This window comes from Hippocampus zosterae, chromosome 9, assembly GCF_025434085.1.
Source record: "Hippocampus zosterae strain Florida chromosome 9, ASM2543408v3, whole genome shotgun sequence".
NCBI lineage: Eukaryota > Metazoa > Chordata > Actinopteri > Syngnathiformes > Syngnathidae > Hippocampus > Hippocampus zosterae.
In genome coordinates, this window is record NC_067459.1 from 8,768,530 (window position 1) to 8,785,253 (window position 16,724).

A 16,724-nucleotide genomic window follows, 5' to 3' on the forward strand; every position below is an offset into this window, starting at 1 on the left:
TTAGCTGCAGCTCCGACATGTCGAACTGCTCTTCAGGTTCAGGGGGGTCTATGAGGATGTTGCATTCTCCCAGCTCCTGCTCTCTTGCAGGGTCGCTGTACGTCTGCTTCAGATGTTGGTTTATGATTTCCTGCGAGGAGACCAGATTGCCACTCCGCTTCTGCCCCAGCAAATCCTTCGTGAACTTGAAGGGGTTAGCGATGAAAGCAGCACGCTTCCGTGCCCTCTCGCGTCGCCGCCTCCGGTGCCACTCTGCACGGCGGAGAACTCTAATCTTTTTCCGTAGGATGCACATTAGCTGGGCCAGGCCAGTGCGTTCCTCTTGTCCTGCCGCCTTGTACTGGGACTTCAGCGTTTTCATCTCCTGCCTGATGTTGTGGATCCTTACCGCTCTTTGATTCTTTGCGTACGTTGTTCCCGGGCTTTTCTTCTCCTCCTCGCCAAACCTTTCTGCTGCGAAGCTGACAATGACTGCTGTCATAGCTTGTAGCTTCCCGTCGGCGTGTCCCTTCGCCATAGCCTCCAGAATTTGGTCGACATCGTCGTCGAATTGCTTCCAGAGAGAGGTCATGCTAGCTGCAGGCCATTTGACCCGCCTCGTTTCAGACTTGATGCTCGAGGGATTAGTTTGCAACACGTGGAGGTTCTGGGCACTGTGGGGTGACTCCGGGCCTGGCACCTCCTGCGTCTCACCAGGTGTAACACCTGTGCGTTGTGTTGTTTCTGCTCCCAACGGGCACTTCATCCTCGCTCGGTGGATCTTCAAGCCATGGATGTTCTTGCAGACTTTGCCGCATGTACACGTCACGGCACGGCAGAATACCCACAAGGCTAAGCGGGTAAACCGGCAGTCTACCCGGTTTGCTCAGCTCAGGAAGGGCTTTGTTCTGTCCCTTGCCTAGTTGTTTGTGATTTGAGAAGTTTTCCAGATTCCATCAAGGGAGGGGGTAAATGTAGCATACGGCCGTTTACCATACTGCTACACGATGTTACGGCAGTGTCGCAAAGCATTGGTGGGTTGGGTGACAACCGAGACCTGTGACATCAGTGGAATAAAAGACCGTTGAAAAAGCAAGTCGTGTCCTCACGTTTTTCGGACACAACATAACCCTCCCCTACCGGCTCCCAATGAGGAGCAGGCTCCCAATGAGGTGGGAGCCGGTTCCCATCGTCCCAAGCTGAACTTCCCTTGCAGTCCGAGAGTAATTGCCATTGGTTCCCACGGATCCTTAAAGTTCATAAAAATCCATTAAAAAAGTTGCAAAATGATATTCTTAATTTTAATTTTCAGGGAAAGCTTCTAAAATCAACAAAAATCCGTAAAAAAAAATTATTCGAAAATGAATTCAATTTTATTTTCTAAATTAATTTTTTTCTTAGTGTACTTTATTTGAGAATGAATTCAAGTTTTTTTCCCATTTTACTACCTGTATGGTATAAAAATGAAAATTTGACATACATTATGTCAAATAAAGGGTTAGCTGATTGCCCCTAAAAATAAAGATGGACTAATCTTTACTCTTTTGGCAGCAATGATTTGAACAACATCTCAGTGATATGTGGCTTTCTGTTCAGCCCGCATATTGCTGAGTGGACATTAAATCTACCGTGAGTCCCCTGCTGAATGGCGAAAAAGTCCTTAAAAAATGGCTAAATTAGCCCTCAAAAGTGCACCAGATGATGCATTCCGGAATGACCGTGCTCTGAGAAGGGGGCAGTTTTTACCCTTCTGCTTTTGTCTATTTCTTCTACAGCATTTCCTGGAGAGGCACCGCACCTCAGAACTGAGCGAATGGGTCACATCGCCTCCTATACCTGACCGTGGTCAAGTCTGACACACGGTCAGGAGAACTTTGACGCAAGCATTTGGTTTGGATACGACAGTTGTCCCGACATGAATACCCCAACAAAAGCTCGGAGGATATCACGTCAGGACCTTGTTCCTGCTCCGCAAAATCTTTTAAAGGCCATGCAGCAGCATCACCAAGCATTTGGTTTGGATATGACAGTCGTCCCGACATGAATACCCCAACAAAAGCTCGGAGGATATCACGTCAGGACCTTGTTCCTGCTCCGCAAAATCTTTTAAAGGCCATGCAGCAGCATCACCAGCGCGTCACTGCGCAACGTCATCCTTGTTTTAAAGATTTAAAGTGAGAGAAACTGAAAGACAGATTTTTTTGGAACCGAGTGTTCGGTTTGTCGACCTGCTGAGCGTCAATGTGACGCCCTTGTTTTAAATTCTTCTGACGAATCTCACTTGGCTTCCTTCAGGATCGAGGCCACTTGCTCGAATGACAACAAAAGCATTTAAAACTGAATATGTCTTTAAAAAGGTACACAGTTATCTCAATGTAGACTCCATTGATGGTATAATGGCAGTTTAAAAAAAGTCATATTTACAGTGGTGCCTCAACCAGCATCAAAGCATTTTCAACCGTTTGTGTTAGATTTTGCGAGTGCGACTGTGCATGGTGTCAACATGCTAGAGATAAAAAACAAAACAAAACAACAACAACAACAAAAAACAAGAAAAAAATCCTCTGGTGCCACATTGGTTGTACCTGTGATCCCCATTTTATTTATCTCCTTGTGCAATGTACACACATTTTATTTAACTCTCCAGTGTCAAAGAGTTGCGACATAGGACACTTATTGGGAGCCGTAGGAGCATTTATTTGTTATCCTGCTTGTGCACTGAATCATCCCTGAACTATAGTACTAGTACGCTCTTTGTCCTCACTAATGAGACAAGTTAGTACACTAGTGATTTTTTTACTACTGCATGACATTTCTGTGCACTGCCTACAAACATTTTGTTCACACAACGGTCTGAGAACGTCACGCTTCCTGGTGGTTTACATTTGTTTGGATTTTGCTGCCACTTGGTCTCAATGGCAAAATTTTGTGACATTCTCCAATCATTACGTTTTGGTAATATACTTGGTTCGACTACTGTTCCCCTTGGCTTTTTTCCCAGTTACCTACTGATTTGGTTCCTTAAATTGTTGTAGGTTATTAACTTCTTGTTCCTTAATCAGTAATATGTTATGTCACCGGGAATACTTGTAATCCAGGTGTCAACAAGTGCAGCATTTAGCTTCACTCGTAAATTTTAGTTTCACAGCACTTGTGCAGAGAAATGTCATGCAGTCATGGAAGGTAGCAGTGGAAAGTAGTGTGCCACTTGTTCGTGGACAGCTAAGTGCACTAGTGGGATATAAAATAAACGTTCAAGTGGCTTTCCATAGGAACTCCTTAGTTTTGTGTTTGTCAAGTGGATTTTTTGGAACAACACTGTGACTAATCTTGAGGTTGCCTTTCCAAATGATTGTGTCTTGTGAGTAGTCGTCTTTCTGGAGGTTCCTGAATGTAACACACAAGGTACATCATGCTCCCTTTTACGGATCTACTGTACTTTCCCCATTTTGTGTAAAACGGTTTGACAAATGCAAAGGGGTGGTGAGGGTGGCGGGGGGGGGGGGGGGGCGCTCAAATAATTGTGCTCAAACTTTGAATTTACTTGAACTGAACCTGCTCAATTGAAGCGTAGATAGCTTGCGCCTCCTTGTGGCTGAACAAAATAGCACATCCATGCGTCTGGCCCGTGCTTTTTACAGTGGTCGATCCGAAAAGTGCGCTGTTTTAAAATGATTGTACTTCTGTCATCGTCTGCTTCTTGAAAGGTCTCGCTTGTACATACAGTATAGTATTACTTTGCATCCTCATTGTAAATAAAGACAACAGAGATGTTTAATGAAATTAAAAAAACATTGCAGTGATGTGTCCCAGTACTGGGCTGCTCAATTCACATGTCCAGGTCCCACCACTTGAAGTCAAACCCTTCCCTGCGCACGTTGGAGCCGCAGTGGACCTCACCCAGGAGCCGGTGGTAGGAGGCGAAGTCATCAATGAAGGTACAGGTGAGTCCCAGGCCCTCCATCAGAGAGCACATCTCCGCCTCCAGGGCGCAGCGGCCGTTCACCTTGGGGCCGAAGGGCTTGGGAATGCCAAGACTTTTCCCCAGCACGATCATATTCACCTGGATGATATACAATATACAATATAATATGCTTCTTGAGCCATGGGCTATTTTAAAGGGGAAGTCAATCCAATAATGTTCTCGATAAGATTATGTTTTATGCTGTAACACAAGATTCTGATTAATATTGCATTTGTGGAATTTGAGTGAAGCAGTAAAAACCACATGTTTTTGTCCATCTCAGTGGGTGGACATTTTGCCGCTTGCTGCCGAGTGAAAATGACCAGGGCTCAGGTAACGATCAATCATGGCTCAGCTTCACAGAAGAGTGAAAAGTGTGCCACATACTGTACATGCTGGAAATCTGCATTCCAATGACAAAATACAGCAGTTGCTTCAACATCATGTCAGCCAGTGCATGTTAGGCTGCTTTGTTTGTCATTCTCAAACATTTTTTATGATGTTGAGAAAAAAGATGGATTCTTTGGAAGAGGTGATTGCTCTAAATTATCGATCGTTGCTGCTTTTTGGCTACATTTTCCATGGATACAGACAGAGTGAGTAATTTACTGTCATTGATATGTTTATGCTTTGTGTATTTTACATCACGATTTTATTTATTCTTACTTTGGCTATTTTTAGATAAACTGTGGAATGTCTTGTGCTTCATTTTTACTTTGTCATGTTTGGCATGCCATCTAGTCTGCCAGCATGTGAATGTTGGCGTTGGACTTGACAGATAGAAGTGAACTACTGAAAAATAGAGCCAGTGGAAAAAATAAAACTGTCCTAAGGGGGTAAATATCACTTCAATTTTTGTTTCTTTGTACCATGTCGGGGTAGAAGGCGACTGCTCGAAACTCGTAGTCAGTGTCCTGTTCTAACTTGAAGAGGATGGGCAGGTCGATGATATCGCCGTCGTCCAGGCCGAGCTCTCGTTTCAGCACATCTCGGTTCCAGTCGATGCAGCTCTGAACAAAGTGGCACAGAAAACAAACAAAAAAACGGTCTCAACTCAAATCTTTTTCAACAGCACATTCAGTAGCTTTGGCTTCGCGTATACTAAAATTGGAGCGATACAGATCACCCGCAGCAATAACAAGGCACAGTACAAAAACATAAAGGACAATCATTAAAATACACTTCTGTGTTTCACACGTCTGTGTCACTTTTGAAAAACTCATATCAGAGGAACTGGCAAGGGTAGCAATATAAAACCGCTTGAAATAAATTCATGCATTAAGTTTGAAACGTCTTCCAGTGAAGCCCATAAGAGCCAGTCCAGAGCTTCACATCTAATCAATCAACTTTCCTGTTTCTTAAACAAGCTTATCTGGCACCTTCAAAGGGTGAGTAGACATACTTTATTTTGGGGTTCTGTATGTCTATTTTGTTGGATCTCTGCATTAAAAGTATTACTTCTTAGATGCTTACAGCTAGTTTATAATGCGACTTACCTGCACGTAGTTGTTCTCAGCTTGGAATCCTTCGTCTTCGAGTATCTCATCCACTGTGATTGGCTTTTGGTCATTCCGACCTTTGAGGAAGTAGATTGTTTTGCACTTTTAGGACAAAAACAAAAAAAATTGCACTAAAGTACAGACGTACCCTCAAAGAGTTTGGCCTGTCCATGACCGTTGTTCTTCAGGCCTCTGAAGAGCTTGTAACCCGCGTCCGGACTAGCCAGCAGCAGCCGAAAGCCCTGCCAGTGACGATGTAACAGAAAAAAAACAACAACACTGTCTTAGTGTGTGCACTGTGGCGTCATGCCAGCCTTGAAGAAAACATAGAACAGCAAGTCAGTGGATGGAAGCATGTCATAAATCTTGGAATTTTACAAAAAATTCCAAGATTTCTAAACAACTTAAAAATCATGATCTATTTACATCAGCAATTATTTCAAAACATAAGGTGGACATCAACTACATTTTTTCTTTTTTTTTAATTTATATATTCATTTTTTGGGGTACAATTGTCCCATGAATGTAGCCTAACATTTGGAGGAGGCTTGAAAACCATCTGCATATCTAGTTTCATGCGTTATTATTATTTACGCTGCCATACATCAAGTATAATCTCATCGTGGCACAAGAAAGCAAAGAACAACAATATATAAGAACTGTGTCTTGTAACCCATTTGGTGTAAATGTAACCTAAGACATCTTTTGATTTTACCTTTCTGTCTGGTGCGGGAACAAAGGTCATGAATTCATCCACATGGCCAACGACCAGCCAGTCAGAAAACAAGGCAATCGGCTCTTGGACCTTCTGTGCCCACAGGAAGTCCTGAACCACTTTGGTCATGTTCCGTCCTTTAGTGGTTCTGAAATACAAGACAAAGTTTTTTCAGAATTGCTCTGTCTCGTCAAAGATTTCTGACCCCCTCCCCCCCCAAAAAAGTGATCTAAAGCAGGCCTACGTGGGAAATGCCACGCCGATGATGATTCTTCCTAATGGATACTCTTTTCCGTTGACCGTGACGGGAGGACTGACCTCCAGGTTGCCGAACGAGTCTAAACTGCTCACATCTTTCCTCAGGGCCATTCTCGTAACGTAGCCAAAGTCAGGACCCTGAAAAGATTATTTCCAAATGTAACATTAAATGAGTCTCTAAAGTGAATTCAAAGATGCATTTCAAAATATAACACACATTGTTTAAAGACGACTGATGAAAAAATGTTAAGACTGAGAACTGGTAGTACTGAACTGTCCCAATTCGTGTTTTCATGATTTTAAAGCCTCATTTGAAAAACTGGCAAGGTTGTATTCTCTGTGTTGTTTCACATTTATATGTGACATATTTATTTTCACTTGACAGGGACTATATAATGTTAAGCATTCAAGGAAGACCTGACGTCGCTCACCAGTAGTTCACCGTATGGAAAATCTAGAAGTTTTCCATCTCTGGGGGAATCCAATACCACAGGAAAGCGTTGATGCGGTGCTTCAATGTAACCAAACTCCAGCTCATCCTAGGGAAAAATGGCCTTAATTTAGATTAAATAAAAGAAGTGACCAAATGGAAGCACAGTGACCTATGCACTAGTTTTTGACACTTATTGCTGACATCCTGGGTCCACATCTCAGGTCTGGACTTCCTACAGTATGTTGTGTTTGTATGTCTTCCCTGAGCTTGTGAGAGACGTTTCTAGCTCCCTTCAATATAGCAAAGACATTTGTTAGGTTTATTGAAGAGTAAATTGGTGTGAGTGGTTGTTTGTACTGATGTGCCCTATGATTGGCTGGCGACCAGCCCAGGGTGTCACCTGACTCAAAGTCAACTTGGACAGGCTCCAACTCACCAGCCACCCTAATGAGGACAACCTCTTCAAAGGGTTCAAATGGTTGTGCCCTGTGAATTCTGCCTATTAACAAGCAGCGACTCTCCGCAACTGAATAAATAATAATAATATAAAAAGAAAAATCAAGGCAATTCTGTTGAGGTGCCTGCCCACTAGCTATCATGTTAAAATGTTAGGGACTACAGTTGAAAATTTGGATTTACACATGAATAAGCACCCAATTTATCGAAACAGCATTATTTCTTGATCTTACTTGCATCCAGCGGTCGCCTCTGTTCATATACTCGTGACAGATGTTGAGTTTGTAGCCGCTTTTCAAAACAAGATTCTTCATTCCTTTCAGGAAGACGTAGTTGTCCGAGGTGCTGAACAGCAGACAGTGAAAAAGAGAGACAATCTTTTGCAAAACACGAGAAGAATACACAATTGTCATGAATAGATTATGTTTCATCCATCCATCCATTATTCGACCATCTTATCCTCACAAGGGCCGCAGGCATGCTGGAGCCTATTCCAGCTGTCTTCGGGCCATAGGCGGGGTACACCCTGAACAATTTAGGGTGTTCCATTAGCCTGCCATGTATGTAGTTGGAATTTGGGAGGAAACCGTAGTACCCAAAGAACACCCACACAGGCATGGGGACAACAAGCAAACTCCACACAGCAAGGCCGGAGCCCGGATTCGAAACCTGGCCCTCAACATTGTGACTCTGGCGTGCTAACCAATCGCCCACTGTGCCACCTACATGATGCTTCTTTATTGATTTTTTTACCTGCACACAAACACCTCAACAGGCCGCAGGGTGTTTGGAGTCATGATCCACGGTGCCACTCTGAACACAACTGTGTCTGTGAAAATGGGGGTCTCGGGAAGACCCTGTCATCATAAGCGAGAAGTTAGCTAAGAATAACATGATTCTGGGTCCCCCAGAATTTACTCTCACGTACTCTACAGATGGGCTCCAGCAGACTAAGGTTGATCGTGATGAGCCCATCAAAGTCCTTGTCCGGAAACCTGAGACCCTCCACGTAAAAGCTGGTCTCGGCTACACCCCCGAGGTATGGCACTTGCCCGGACAACACGCGTCTCGTCAGCACTGTCGTAAAGCCGCTCGATACGCCGGCTGAAATAAAGACATATTTTTGTTCATTTTATTAAAACAGCTCACATGATTCACAATGCGTTTGTTTTTGTTACTCACACAGGAAGTTGCTGTGCGACTGAGGCCTCGGACTGTAGACTCTGATGCTCTCTGCATCGCTCTGAGAGATGTGCATGGTGAGCTTGTAGCCGTCCGGGAGCTTGGCGGGTCCTCGCGTCCGCAAAACCATCTCAGACATGTCCCGGAGATCTGCACAGAAAGGCCACAGCATTAGGTACACCTCAGTCAGTGCTTGTCGCCATTACAGTCAAAGGTAATTACAATCCCAAGCAGGGGATATATGTAGAAGAAAAAAAAAATTGCACCAATGAAAAATTTAGTGAACCTTCAGTGAACCTAACATTAATTTTTTTTGGAATGTGGGAAGCTGCTGGAGTATGTGAGGATCCCAATACTCTTTCAAAGGACTTTACATTCAACTATGACATCGGCTTTACGGATTTGACATGCATGATTCTGTACTTTCCACTAACAACCCAGGCTAAATCGGTTAACGTCTCAATCGAGGTGTATCACTCCAATGAGTCTTCTTTGACATCAATTACTACTTTTGTATTCACAAGGGCTTTGGCGACCTCTTGTAAGATCTAAGGGCATTACAGAGGAATAAGAAAAATATGTGAATTTCAGTTTGGGTATTTTTCTGCGAATGCCTGAGTATAGGTTCCACAGGGGGGAAAAAAAAAATTGCACGCTGGGGTTCACTGGATCTAAATAATGTATCTAAAGTATTAAAAAATACAATATGTTTGATACAACGTATCTGTACACGTGTACAAATGACAACTATAATAAAACTACCTAAGCTATCAATTAAAACAGAATACCTCTGGCTGTGTTTGTAGGTATGTACTTGCTTTTGAAATATGTCCTTCAGCAGGATAAAGAAATGGAAGGGTGGTGCATCTTCTTTACCAGATAATTTGGCAATGTAGTCCACCTCGGTGTCAAGTTGTTTGGCATAGCGTCGCTCAGAATCACAGTTGACCAATAGGACGGCTCCATGTCCATCGGGACCCCATTTCCAAGACCCCTAAGAGCAAAAGTATAATCAGTATCCATCCATCCATTTTCTAATCCGCTTATCCCCACGAGGGTCGCAGACATGCTGGAGCCTATCCCAACTGTCTTTGGGCAATAGGCGGGGAAACCCTGAATTGGTTTCCAGCCAATCTCAGGGCACACATAGATGAATAACCATCTCATACCTAGGGACAATTTAGTGCGTTCCATTAACCTGCCACACATGTTTTTGGAATGTGGGAGGAAACCCACGCAGGCATGTGGAGAACATGCAAACTCCACACAGGAAGGCCGGAGCCAGAATCGAACCCTGCCCCCTTTGCATTGTGAGGCAGACGCGCGAATCAATCGACCACCGGATCGCAGAAGCAGTATTCTATTTATTACATCTTCCTTTATCCTTTTACTGCAAACTTACAGTATCATTCTTTTCTCTCGTAAATACCTCCAGGAACATATAAATCCTGCAACAGATGGCTGGAGTTGAAATGTATCATTTCAGCAAAACGCATGGTATCGTGCTGCGACTTGCATTCAGATTTTGGCCTTGAGGTTTTTCCACTGACTGACAATTTAATAGGTGTGCCTGTACTCAGAATATATCTGGCTTTAAAAAGCATGTAATGCTCTGCTTTGATTTAGTCAGAGAAGTAGTCATTTAACACTCACGAGTTATGGTAGTTGTTGTTTCACACCTACGAAAAATCAGTTTGACATCTTCTTGTTTGTCACATAGCGAATCGATATAAACGTTCGAAATTGAAACATATATGAGTTGTCAGGGTTTTGAAAATGGCACATTTATTGAAACGTCATACTCAAGCTGCAATGCATCAATGGTTGGTTACGGTGGTTGGCTCCAATGAAATGGGGCTAACTTTGGTTTCCATGACAACTGAGAGCGATGCGACCATTTAAATGTATATTTTTTTAATATGGTATTTTCGGAGAAACCTCACTGCCTCCAGAGCCAGTGAGTGATGTTCACCCATTTGTGTCCAGACTGGAAATGAATGGCACTTGACCAAAGCCAATACTAGTTAATTTAATTTGGTCAGAGTAGTCATGTTGGCACTTGACTTCACCTTATTGGGGTTGTTTTTCTCCACAACGCCATCTCGGTCAGCATCCACATCAAGAGAGATCTCTGTTTGACAAACAAGTTTCATGGGATTGCAATGTAAAAGAAACACTGTACACAACATTTTGTCACCAAATATGTTTGATCATGTCTTAGCCTACCGAGTGCTGTCAGGTGCAGGATGGCATTGCTCAAAACTTCTTTATTCTGCCCGTAATATCTGACAGTAAGCTTGCAAAATAAAAACACAAGGCAGGTTTACGCAAAACAGTATTAAAATCATCTTCACCGTCACATGCAGCTTCACTCCTGTCCTGTTACCTTACTGTCGTTCTCATGTTGGCTGGCACTGCTCATCGTAATGAGCAGCATTGACTTCCCATCAAGGGTGATGGGGGAGAGGTGAGAGGTCATCTGGGTTGGTGGGTCAATGGTGTACTGAACATTGGGAGTACATTTGACTGAGAAGAACATGGAGTTGGGAGGTGCGCTCCTGTGGACCACATTTGACAAGGCAAGACAGCTCTATTAAAATCGTGCAATTCATACACAATGTGCCCCGCAAGATTACATTTGAAAACATTGACAGCCAGAGAATTATGAAAATTAAAAGCAAAGGAAAGAAATAAAAACAAGCAAACTAAAATTACGAAGAGAACGTACAATGCACGAACAACATTTGGAAAAACTTGTGTGAAAATGTTTTTAAAGACCTTTATGATACGGTTGGGGAAAATTTGTCGTTTTTAACCTGAATTAAACAGACAATGAGCGGATTTGTTCGTAGCGTTATAGAGCCCTCGGTTGTTCCCAGCGATTTACGTTGCGGTCTCATGACTTTATTTCATAAATAATCTGGGGTTGTGAAATCCGCTCCTGGTCCGGAACCGTAACAGGAGTCCTTTTTTTCTGATTTTGCAACTCGGACATCCTAGTTCAAAGGGTCACTCTACTTTTCCTGGTCAGAGGTCAGAAAGTCCGACTTCCCACCTTCCTTGAATACCGCGATAGTCAAGTTACCGGTATATTTAAAAAAGGGCTTGACAACATGGCATCGATAAACCATATGAAGTGGATTTGAATCAAGGGCAGAGTGGTGACTTCAAAGAGTGGCCAGCCTTGACTTTTGTTTTCTATGACTCAGTCCCTATCATATCGTATTGAAGGTCAGTTGACTGTTGTGTGTTTTTTTTCACCCTTGATTTCCACAAATGGTCCAGTGGCGCGAGCAAGGGTTACCTGGAAGCTACTGGTAGTGATCAGATTTCAGTCTTCAGATCTTCGCCCCACACCAAATAGTTCCTTTCGTTAGTTGTTGTGAGTCAATTACCGTCTGCATCCCGCCTTGCTCATGATTATGATTCAGTCCTTGTTGGGCCTTTATTTTACACTCCTTTTTCTGTGAGGTTTAGGTGTGTTTCTTGGCAAAGCTCTCTGCTCCCACCATAGCTTTTGGTTCATTATTTCTCGTGTTTTGTCCCCCAGTTTTTGTGTTTCTGTATTTACCGGTAACTGTTTGCTTTTCTAGTTTTTGAACTAAAGACTTGACTTTTTACAACATTGCTGTATCACTTTATAACCCGTTGCATATTGTAACGTATCTGCTTTGACTAATACAAGTTTACTGTCCAATTTTCGACCTAACATTGCAGAGGTACAAGGTTCAATTCCAGCTCCGGCCTCCCTGTGTGGAGTTTGCATGTTCTCCCCAGGCCTGTTTGAGTTTCCTCCGGGTACTCCGGTTTCCTCCCACATTCTCAAAAACATGCATGGCAGGCTGATTGAACACTCAAAATTGTCCCTAAGTGTGACTGTGAGCGCGGATGGTTGTTGGCCTCTGTGTTCCCTGCGATTGACAGGGAACCAGTTGAGGGTGTACCCTGCCTACTGCCCGAAGATGGCCGGGATAGGCTCCAGGAGCCCCCACGACCCTTGTAACGATAAGCGGATCGAAAAGAAATGACTGAATGTACAATTTTATTTTCCCAACAGTTATTTCTGGGATTCTTGAAGTCCACGCGAACACTTTTAATGAAATAAATAAATAAATACATAAATAAAGTGAATCCAAAACCGGCCTTGGACCACCTGATGCTCGAGGCCTAAACCTGTTATTACATGTCAATCCAAAGCCTAATTTGCCTCTATTTTTGACACGACTGATTCTCATTCGACACGTGCGCAAGTAATTTTGTGGATGGCAGAAGGTTTACGGACTACCTAACATACACATTGCGAAGAGACCACAAGACAATCAAGAGTAAACAAATGTGTTTAACTGAATTCGCTCTTGCGAAACCTGATTCAAGGTGCCTTCAGGGCCTCGTTGTTTGCACAACAGACGCTATCATCAAACACCATATCTTTCCTCATTTCCTGGAGCAGCCGTTTTGCAGTGGGAATTACCCCCACGCGAGATATTCTCTCTCTCAAAAAAAAAAAAACATGCCCTCGCTTGCTTGTAGCATTCTTGCTGTGCATCGTGTGGACACACAGGCCCAGTGGCAGTAGCAAGCGACAAACTTGGAGAGAAATATATTTCAGTGGCTGGCCCTTCACATGAGTGAACCGTTTTGCATTTGTTGGGTAATCCAGTCTCGGCTCGGATGTGCTGCGTCGGCTGGCGTTTGGCACGGCAGATGCATTTCTATGCGACAACAAAGTCTCTCGTGTTTGCACTGTAACAATAGACGGCCTGTTTGACTGTGTTGCCAGCAGCAGCATCTGCATATTGAATTGTAGTTGCGCATTCCATGTTGATAGCAAAAATAAGAAACAAGTATGTCATATCCTCCCTTCAAAACAGCATTTTTAGAGAAGGCTTTAAACCACTTGTGATAGTGCCCACAGCAATAGGTACAGAGTCAGAGTTTAAATTACAGCCATATCAAAAACAAGAGGATATCTCATAGAGGTACTTATTTACCGGTCAGTTTATTCTGAAAGGTGTGTCTCAATGATTTAGAATATTGTAGAAAAGTTCATTTCTGTAATTCAAGTACAAAAACATTGATTTGCTAGTTTTTAAATGACTTTTAAAAAATGAATATAAGTGAATAATACATGAGAAAGTATTTTGAATGTAGAAATTAGGGAAGAATTGTCCTCCTGGAAAGCCTTTCCCATGTTTAATGGGCCCAAGTTTATCCAATTCATTGAGATGATTGCTATGTTTGTAGTTTTTGAACCGCACAAGTCGCTAGGAAACCAAAATGCAACAGCTCTCACGTGATAGGGTATGCACACTACAACACAGCATCAAACACATTCTTCAAAAAAAATAACCACCCCCACCCTGCCACCAGAAAAAGAAATATAATAGGAGTATTATAATCTTTGTATAGACACACCCATCTCTTGGAAAGGATCTCATCACGTGTGCAGGGGTACCTAAAGTGTGCATTTCCCAATTGAAATGTCAAGAGAGCTGATTATTTGGAGATTTTTTTTCTTCTCTGACCTACCTGTTCAGGGCCACATGAAGTGCAGACCCAACCACGCATATGACGTTTGCAGTTTTATCATAATCTACTCTAAGAGTGCGGGGGCGAATCATGGCTCCTGCCGATGCACTCAGTCCAGGTGGCTCTCTTTGGACTGGACCAACCAACCCTGGCCTTAACAACAAGTGACTGGTAAAAGCTGGGACAAGCCTGTAGTTAAGCCCTGGACTGTGATTGGCCGGGACATGTGGAATGGACTCCACCCACTTGGTTACATGATAGCCCAGCCAACGTCCACCCCCACCACCCGCATCTCTTTTTCTTCTATCCTATCATTCACTTTGTATCAATCATGAATATTTTTTCCCCAAGCTGCACTTCGGTTGAATATTAATGTGATATGCGTTAAGGGTTTATTTATTGTGTATTTGTGCATATTACCACATTTAAGAACATTTGTTTCCAGTGGTTATTTGGCCTTAGTGGGTCTCTGGCATACTCCCATATTCAGAAATTCCCAGTTAAAGTTGAAAATACACCCAAACGTGTATTTCAGGTTAAAGTTTCAGTTAGTGTTCATGAACAGTGATTGAGTAATCCACTATACAGGGAAGATCAATTGACAAAACAGGTTAACGTGCTTCCTGTGTAAGCCTTGATAACAGAGCAGACAACGGGTTGATGACATGATGATGCCCATAAAGCGCTCCTTTTATGGAAATTAAATTTCTCATTTCGCTTCAACATACAGTATAATATCATGATGTCAAGATGTTATACTTTTAGTGCTATGACTTATGCACAAAAGCAAATAGGTGAGTTTTTCAGCAGACAACAAAGGATGCCCCCCCCCCCCAAAAAAAATAAACTAATTTAGCAAATGCTATTGACAATCTCGGGCTGCCATCACTTTCCCATACTTTCTCTGCTCTGCGTGGCAACAGTGCCATTTTTTTTTTTTTGCCAAAAGGATTATTGCAACGAAATATCATTCATAAACAGAAAAAAAAATCTTAGACACAACATAATTTTCACAAAAAATATGTTTTTAAAGTGACGAACTGTCATTACTGAGTCTTACGTCTTTTCACACATTTCTCGTTTCAATTACTGTATGTGATGTCACAGCTTGAACACAAGTGGGCACTCTTTAAAAGGAGTATATGAAGTAGATGAGAGATGCAGAAAAATGTTTCAGGGCGGTGGCCTCCATCGCTACCTAAGCAGAGTTTGTCTTCCATCTTGCATAACATTGTTTGTATTCAGCTAACAAACTATGGTCATTCGTGTATAACATGCTCATGAAGTAGTGTCAATGTAATAGTATCGGAGCATTTTTATGAGTAAAGACATACTGTAGCAAGACTGATACTAATACTGATAGTGGTGCAAGTCTCTTTTTTTAAGCACAACTTTTGCCAAGCAAAAAGTTACGGCAATTGAAAAAGAAATCAAACAGGCCCAAAATAAATAGGATGACTTACAAGGTCTTTTGCCGTCATTGTGGAGTTTACTTTTAAATAACAGAACATTAGCCTGTATGAATAATGTATCTCTGCGCATGCACATAGGATAGCGACAAATTTCAATAAATTTACAGGACTACTGTAAACTTGGAGGATGTTGGGGAGAATAAAATCTAAAAAAAAAATCACCATTGAAAACATGCAGAAAGCATTACATTTTCATGAGACATATGTCAACTCAGCAACATGTGATCCACATTCACACCTGCTGCTTACCTGCGCAGGTTTGCCTTCAAAGTCGTCCCCTGCACGTAGAGCACTTTCTGGGGGCTTCTTGCGTCTAAACGAAAAGTGCGTTGATAATCTGTCTTCATGTTAAAACAATCAATTGCAGAGGATTCTTGAGACATAGCTGGTAGTTGCTGCTTTTCGGCAAACTGTTAACTGCTTATGTGTGGAGAGCTTGTTTTTCTAGGTGTAGGTGGAGCACAGACGCTCATACAAGGGGCAGAGCTACCTAGTGGCCATAGGTGGTAATGCCCACCCCTTGTCACTTTAATGCCACCCCCACATTAAAGGGGAATTTCTGACACCTTTTATTTTTGTTGTTGTTGTTATTTTCACATGTTTTAATTATTCTTAGACCCCTTGAAATTCTGCAACAATTGATTTTGAGTAACTTTGTATTTAAAGAGTTGTAAACATATGTGAATACAAATTTCAAGAAAGTTTGCTTGAAGTGAAGAGTATTTTATTCTGACTGTCAATTTCAACCAAAATCACTACTGTCACACCATGGCTTGCAAACATGGTGTCTGTGAAATATATGTGGGTTATGTGTGTTTAGGATACCGCTGTGTGATGTGGATACACTGATAGACAGGGCACTCCATTTATCATTTTACGTTGGATTTTTCATCTGGTGGACATGTGGGTAGGGATTGATTGACGGACGGGGTGATAGAGTGACTGATGGACTTGTTGACCGGCCAAAGCATGGTTAAAATAACATGGCAGGCTGTCAAATGAAAGATTACAGTTTGGTTTGGTTTGGAAAAAAAGACGGATTGGTGATAACAGATGGATATCCAGGTCACTGACGGATGACGAATGATGAACTGAATTTTTTTAATGACCAGCTTTAAAATGCTCCTTTACATTTGGAAAACTTCTTGTTTCGATTATTAATTCGACTGCAAAACCCTGTTTTGTTGTGAGAGCCAATCACATTCACGTACTAGTTTGACAAACTTGCACCACGACC

General features: G+C 42.4%; 2 protein-coding genes across 8 annotated transcripts in view; one reads left to right on the plus strand and one right to left on the minus strand.

Moving 5' to 3' along the window:
* Positions 1–3,821, plus strand: part of rap1gapb (RAP1 GTPase activating protein b) — a 131,770-nt gene extending 127,949 nt beyond the window's left edge. For all 6 annotated transcript variants that reach the window (XM_052075111.1, XM_052075113.1, XM_052075109.1 and 3 more), the window contains one exon: positions 1,755–3,821. The gene's annotated coding sequence lies outside the window, so the exon portion shown is untranslated. The remainder of the gene's footprint in view (positions 1–1,754) is intronic.
* On the minus strand, positions 2,559–15,963 carry padi2 (peptidyl arginine deiminase, type II). Of its 2 annotated transcripts, none has more exons than XM_052075124.1 (16): positions 15,737–15,963; positions 10,873–11,044; positions 10,713–10,782; positions 10,556–10,617; positions 9,363–9,480; positions 8,487–8,636; positions 8,233–8,408; positions 8,058–8,161; positions 7,538–7,649; positions 6,847–6,954; positions 6,402–6,553; positions 6,158–6,305; positions 5,591–5,684; positions 5,440–5,519; positions 4,813–4,953; positions 2,559–4,042 (listed from the first exon to the last, which is right to left on the minus strand). In XM_052075124.1, the coding sequence occupies exons 1-16, from the start codon at positions 15,868–15,870 to the stop codon at positions 3,809–3,811; spliced, it is 2,055 nt and encodes a 684-aa protein (XP_051931084.1). In that variant the 5' UTR covers positions 15,871–15,963; the 3' UTR covers positions 2,559–3,808. The 2 variants fall into 2 exon arrangements, with proteins under 2 accessions (XP_051931084.1, XP_051931085.1); XM_052075125.1 differs by lacking the exon at positions 15,737–15,963 and adding an exon at positions 14,016–14,189.
* Between the last annotated feature and the right edge of the window lie 761 nt (positions 15,964–16,724).

Bases quoted from the DNA above. Each gene is read 5' to 3' on its own strand.
- padi2 (XM_052075124.1), bottom strand. From the start codon at position 15,870: ATGTCTCAAGAATCCTCTGCAATTGATTGTTTTAACATGAAGACAGAT. The intron at 11,045-15,736 runs GTAAGCAGCAGG...TGTGGTCCACAG, and splicing joins TTGAAGGCAAACCTGCGCAG to GAGCGCACCTCCCAACTCCA. The intron at 6,955-7,537 runs GTAAGATCAAGA...ATTTTTCCCTAG, and splicing joins GAGGCGACCGCTGGATGCAA to GATGAGCTGGAGTTTGGTTA.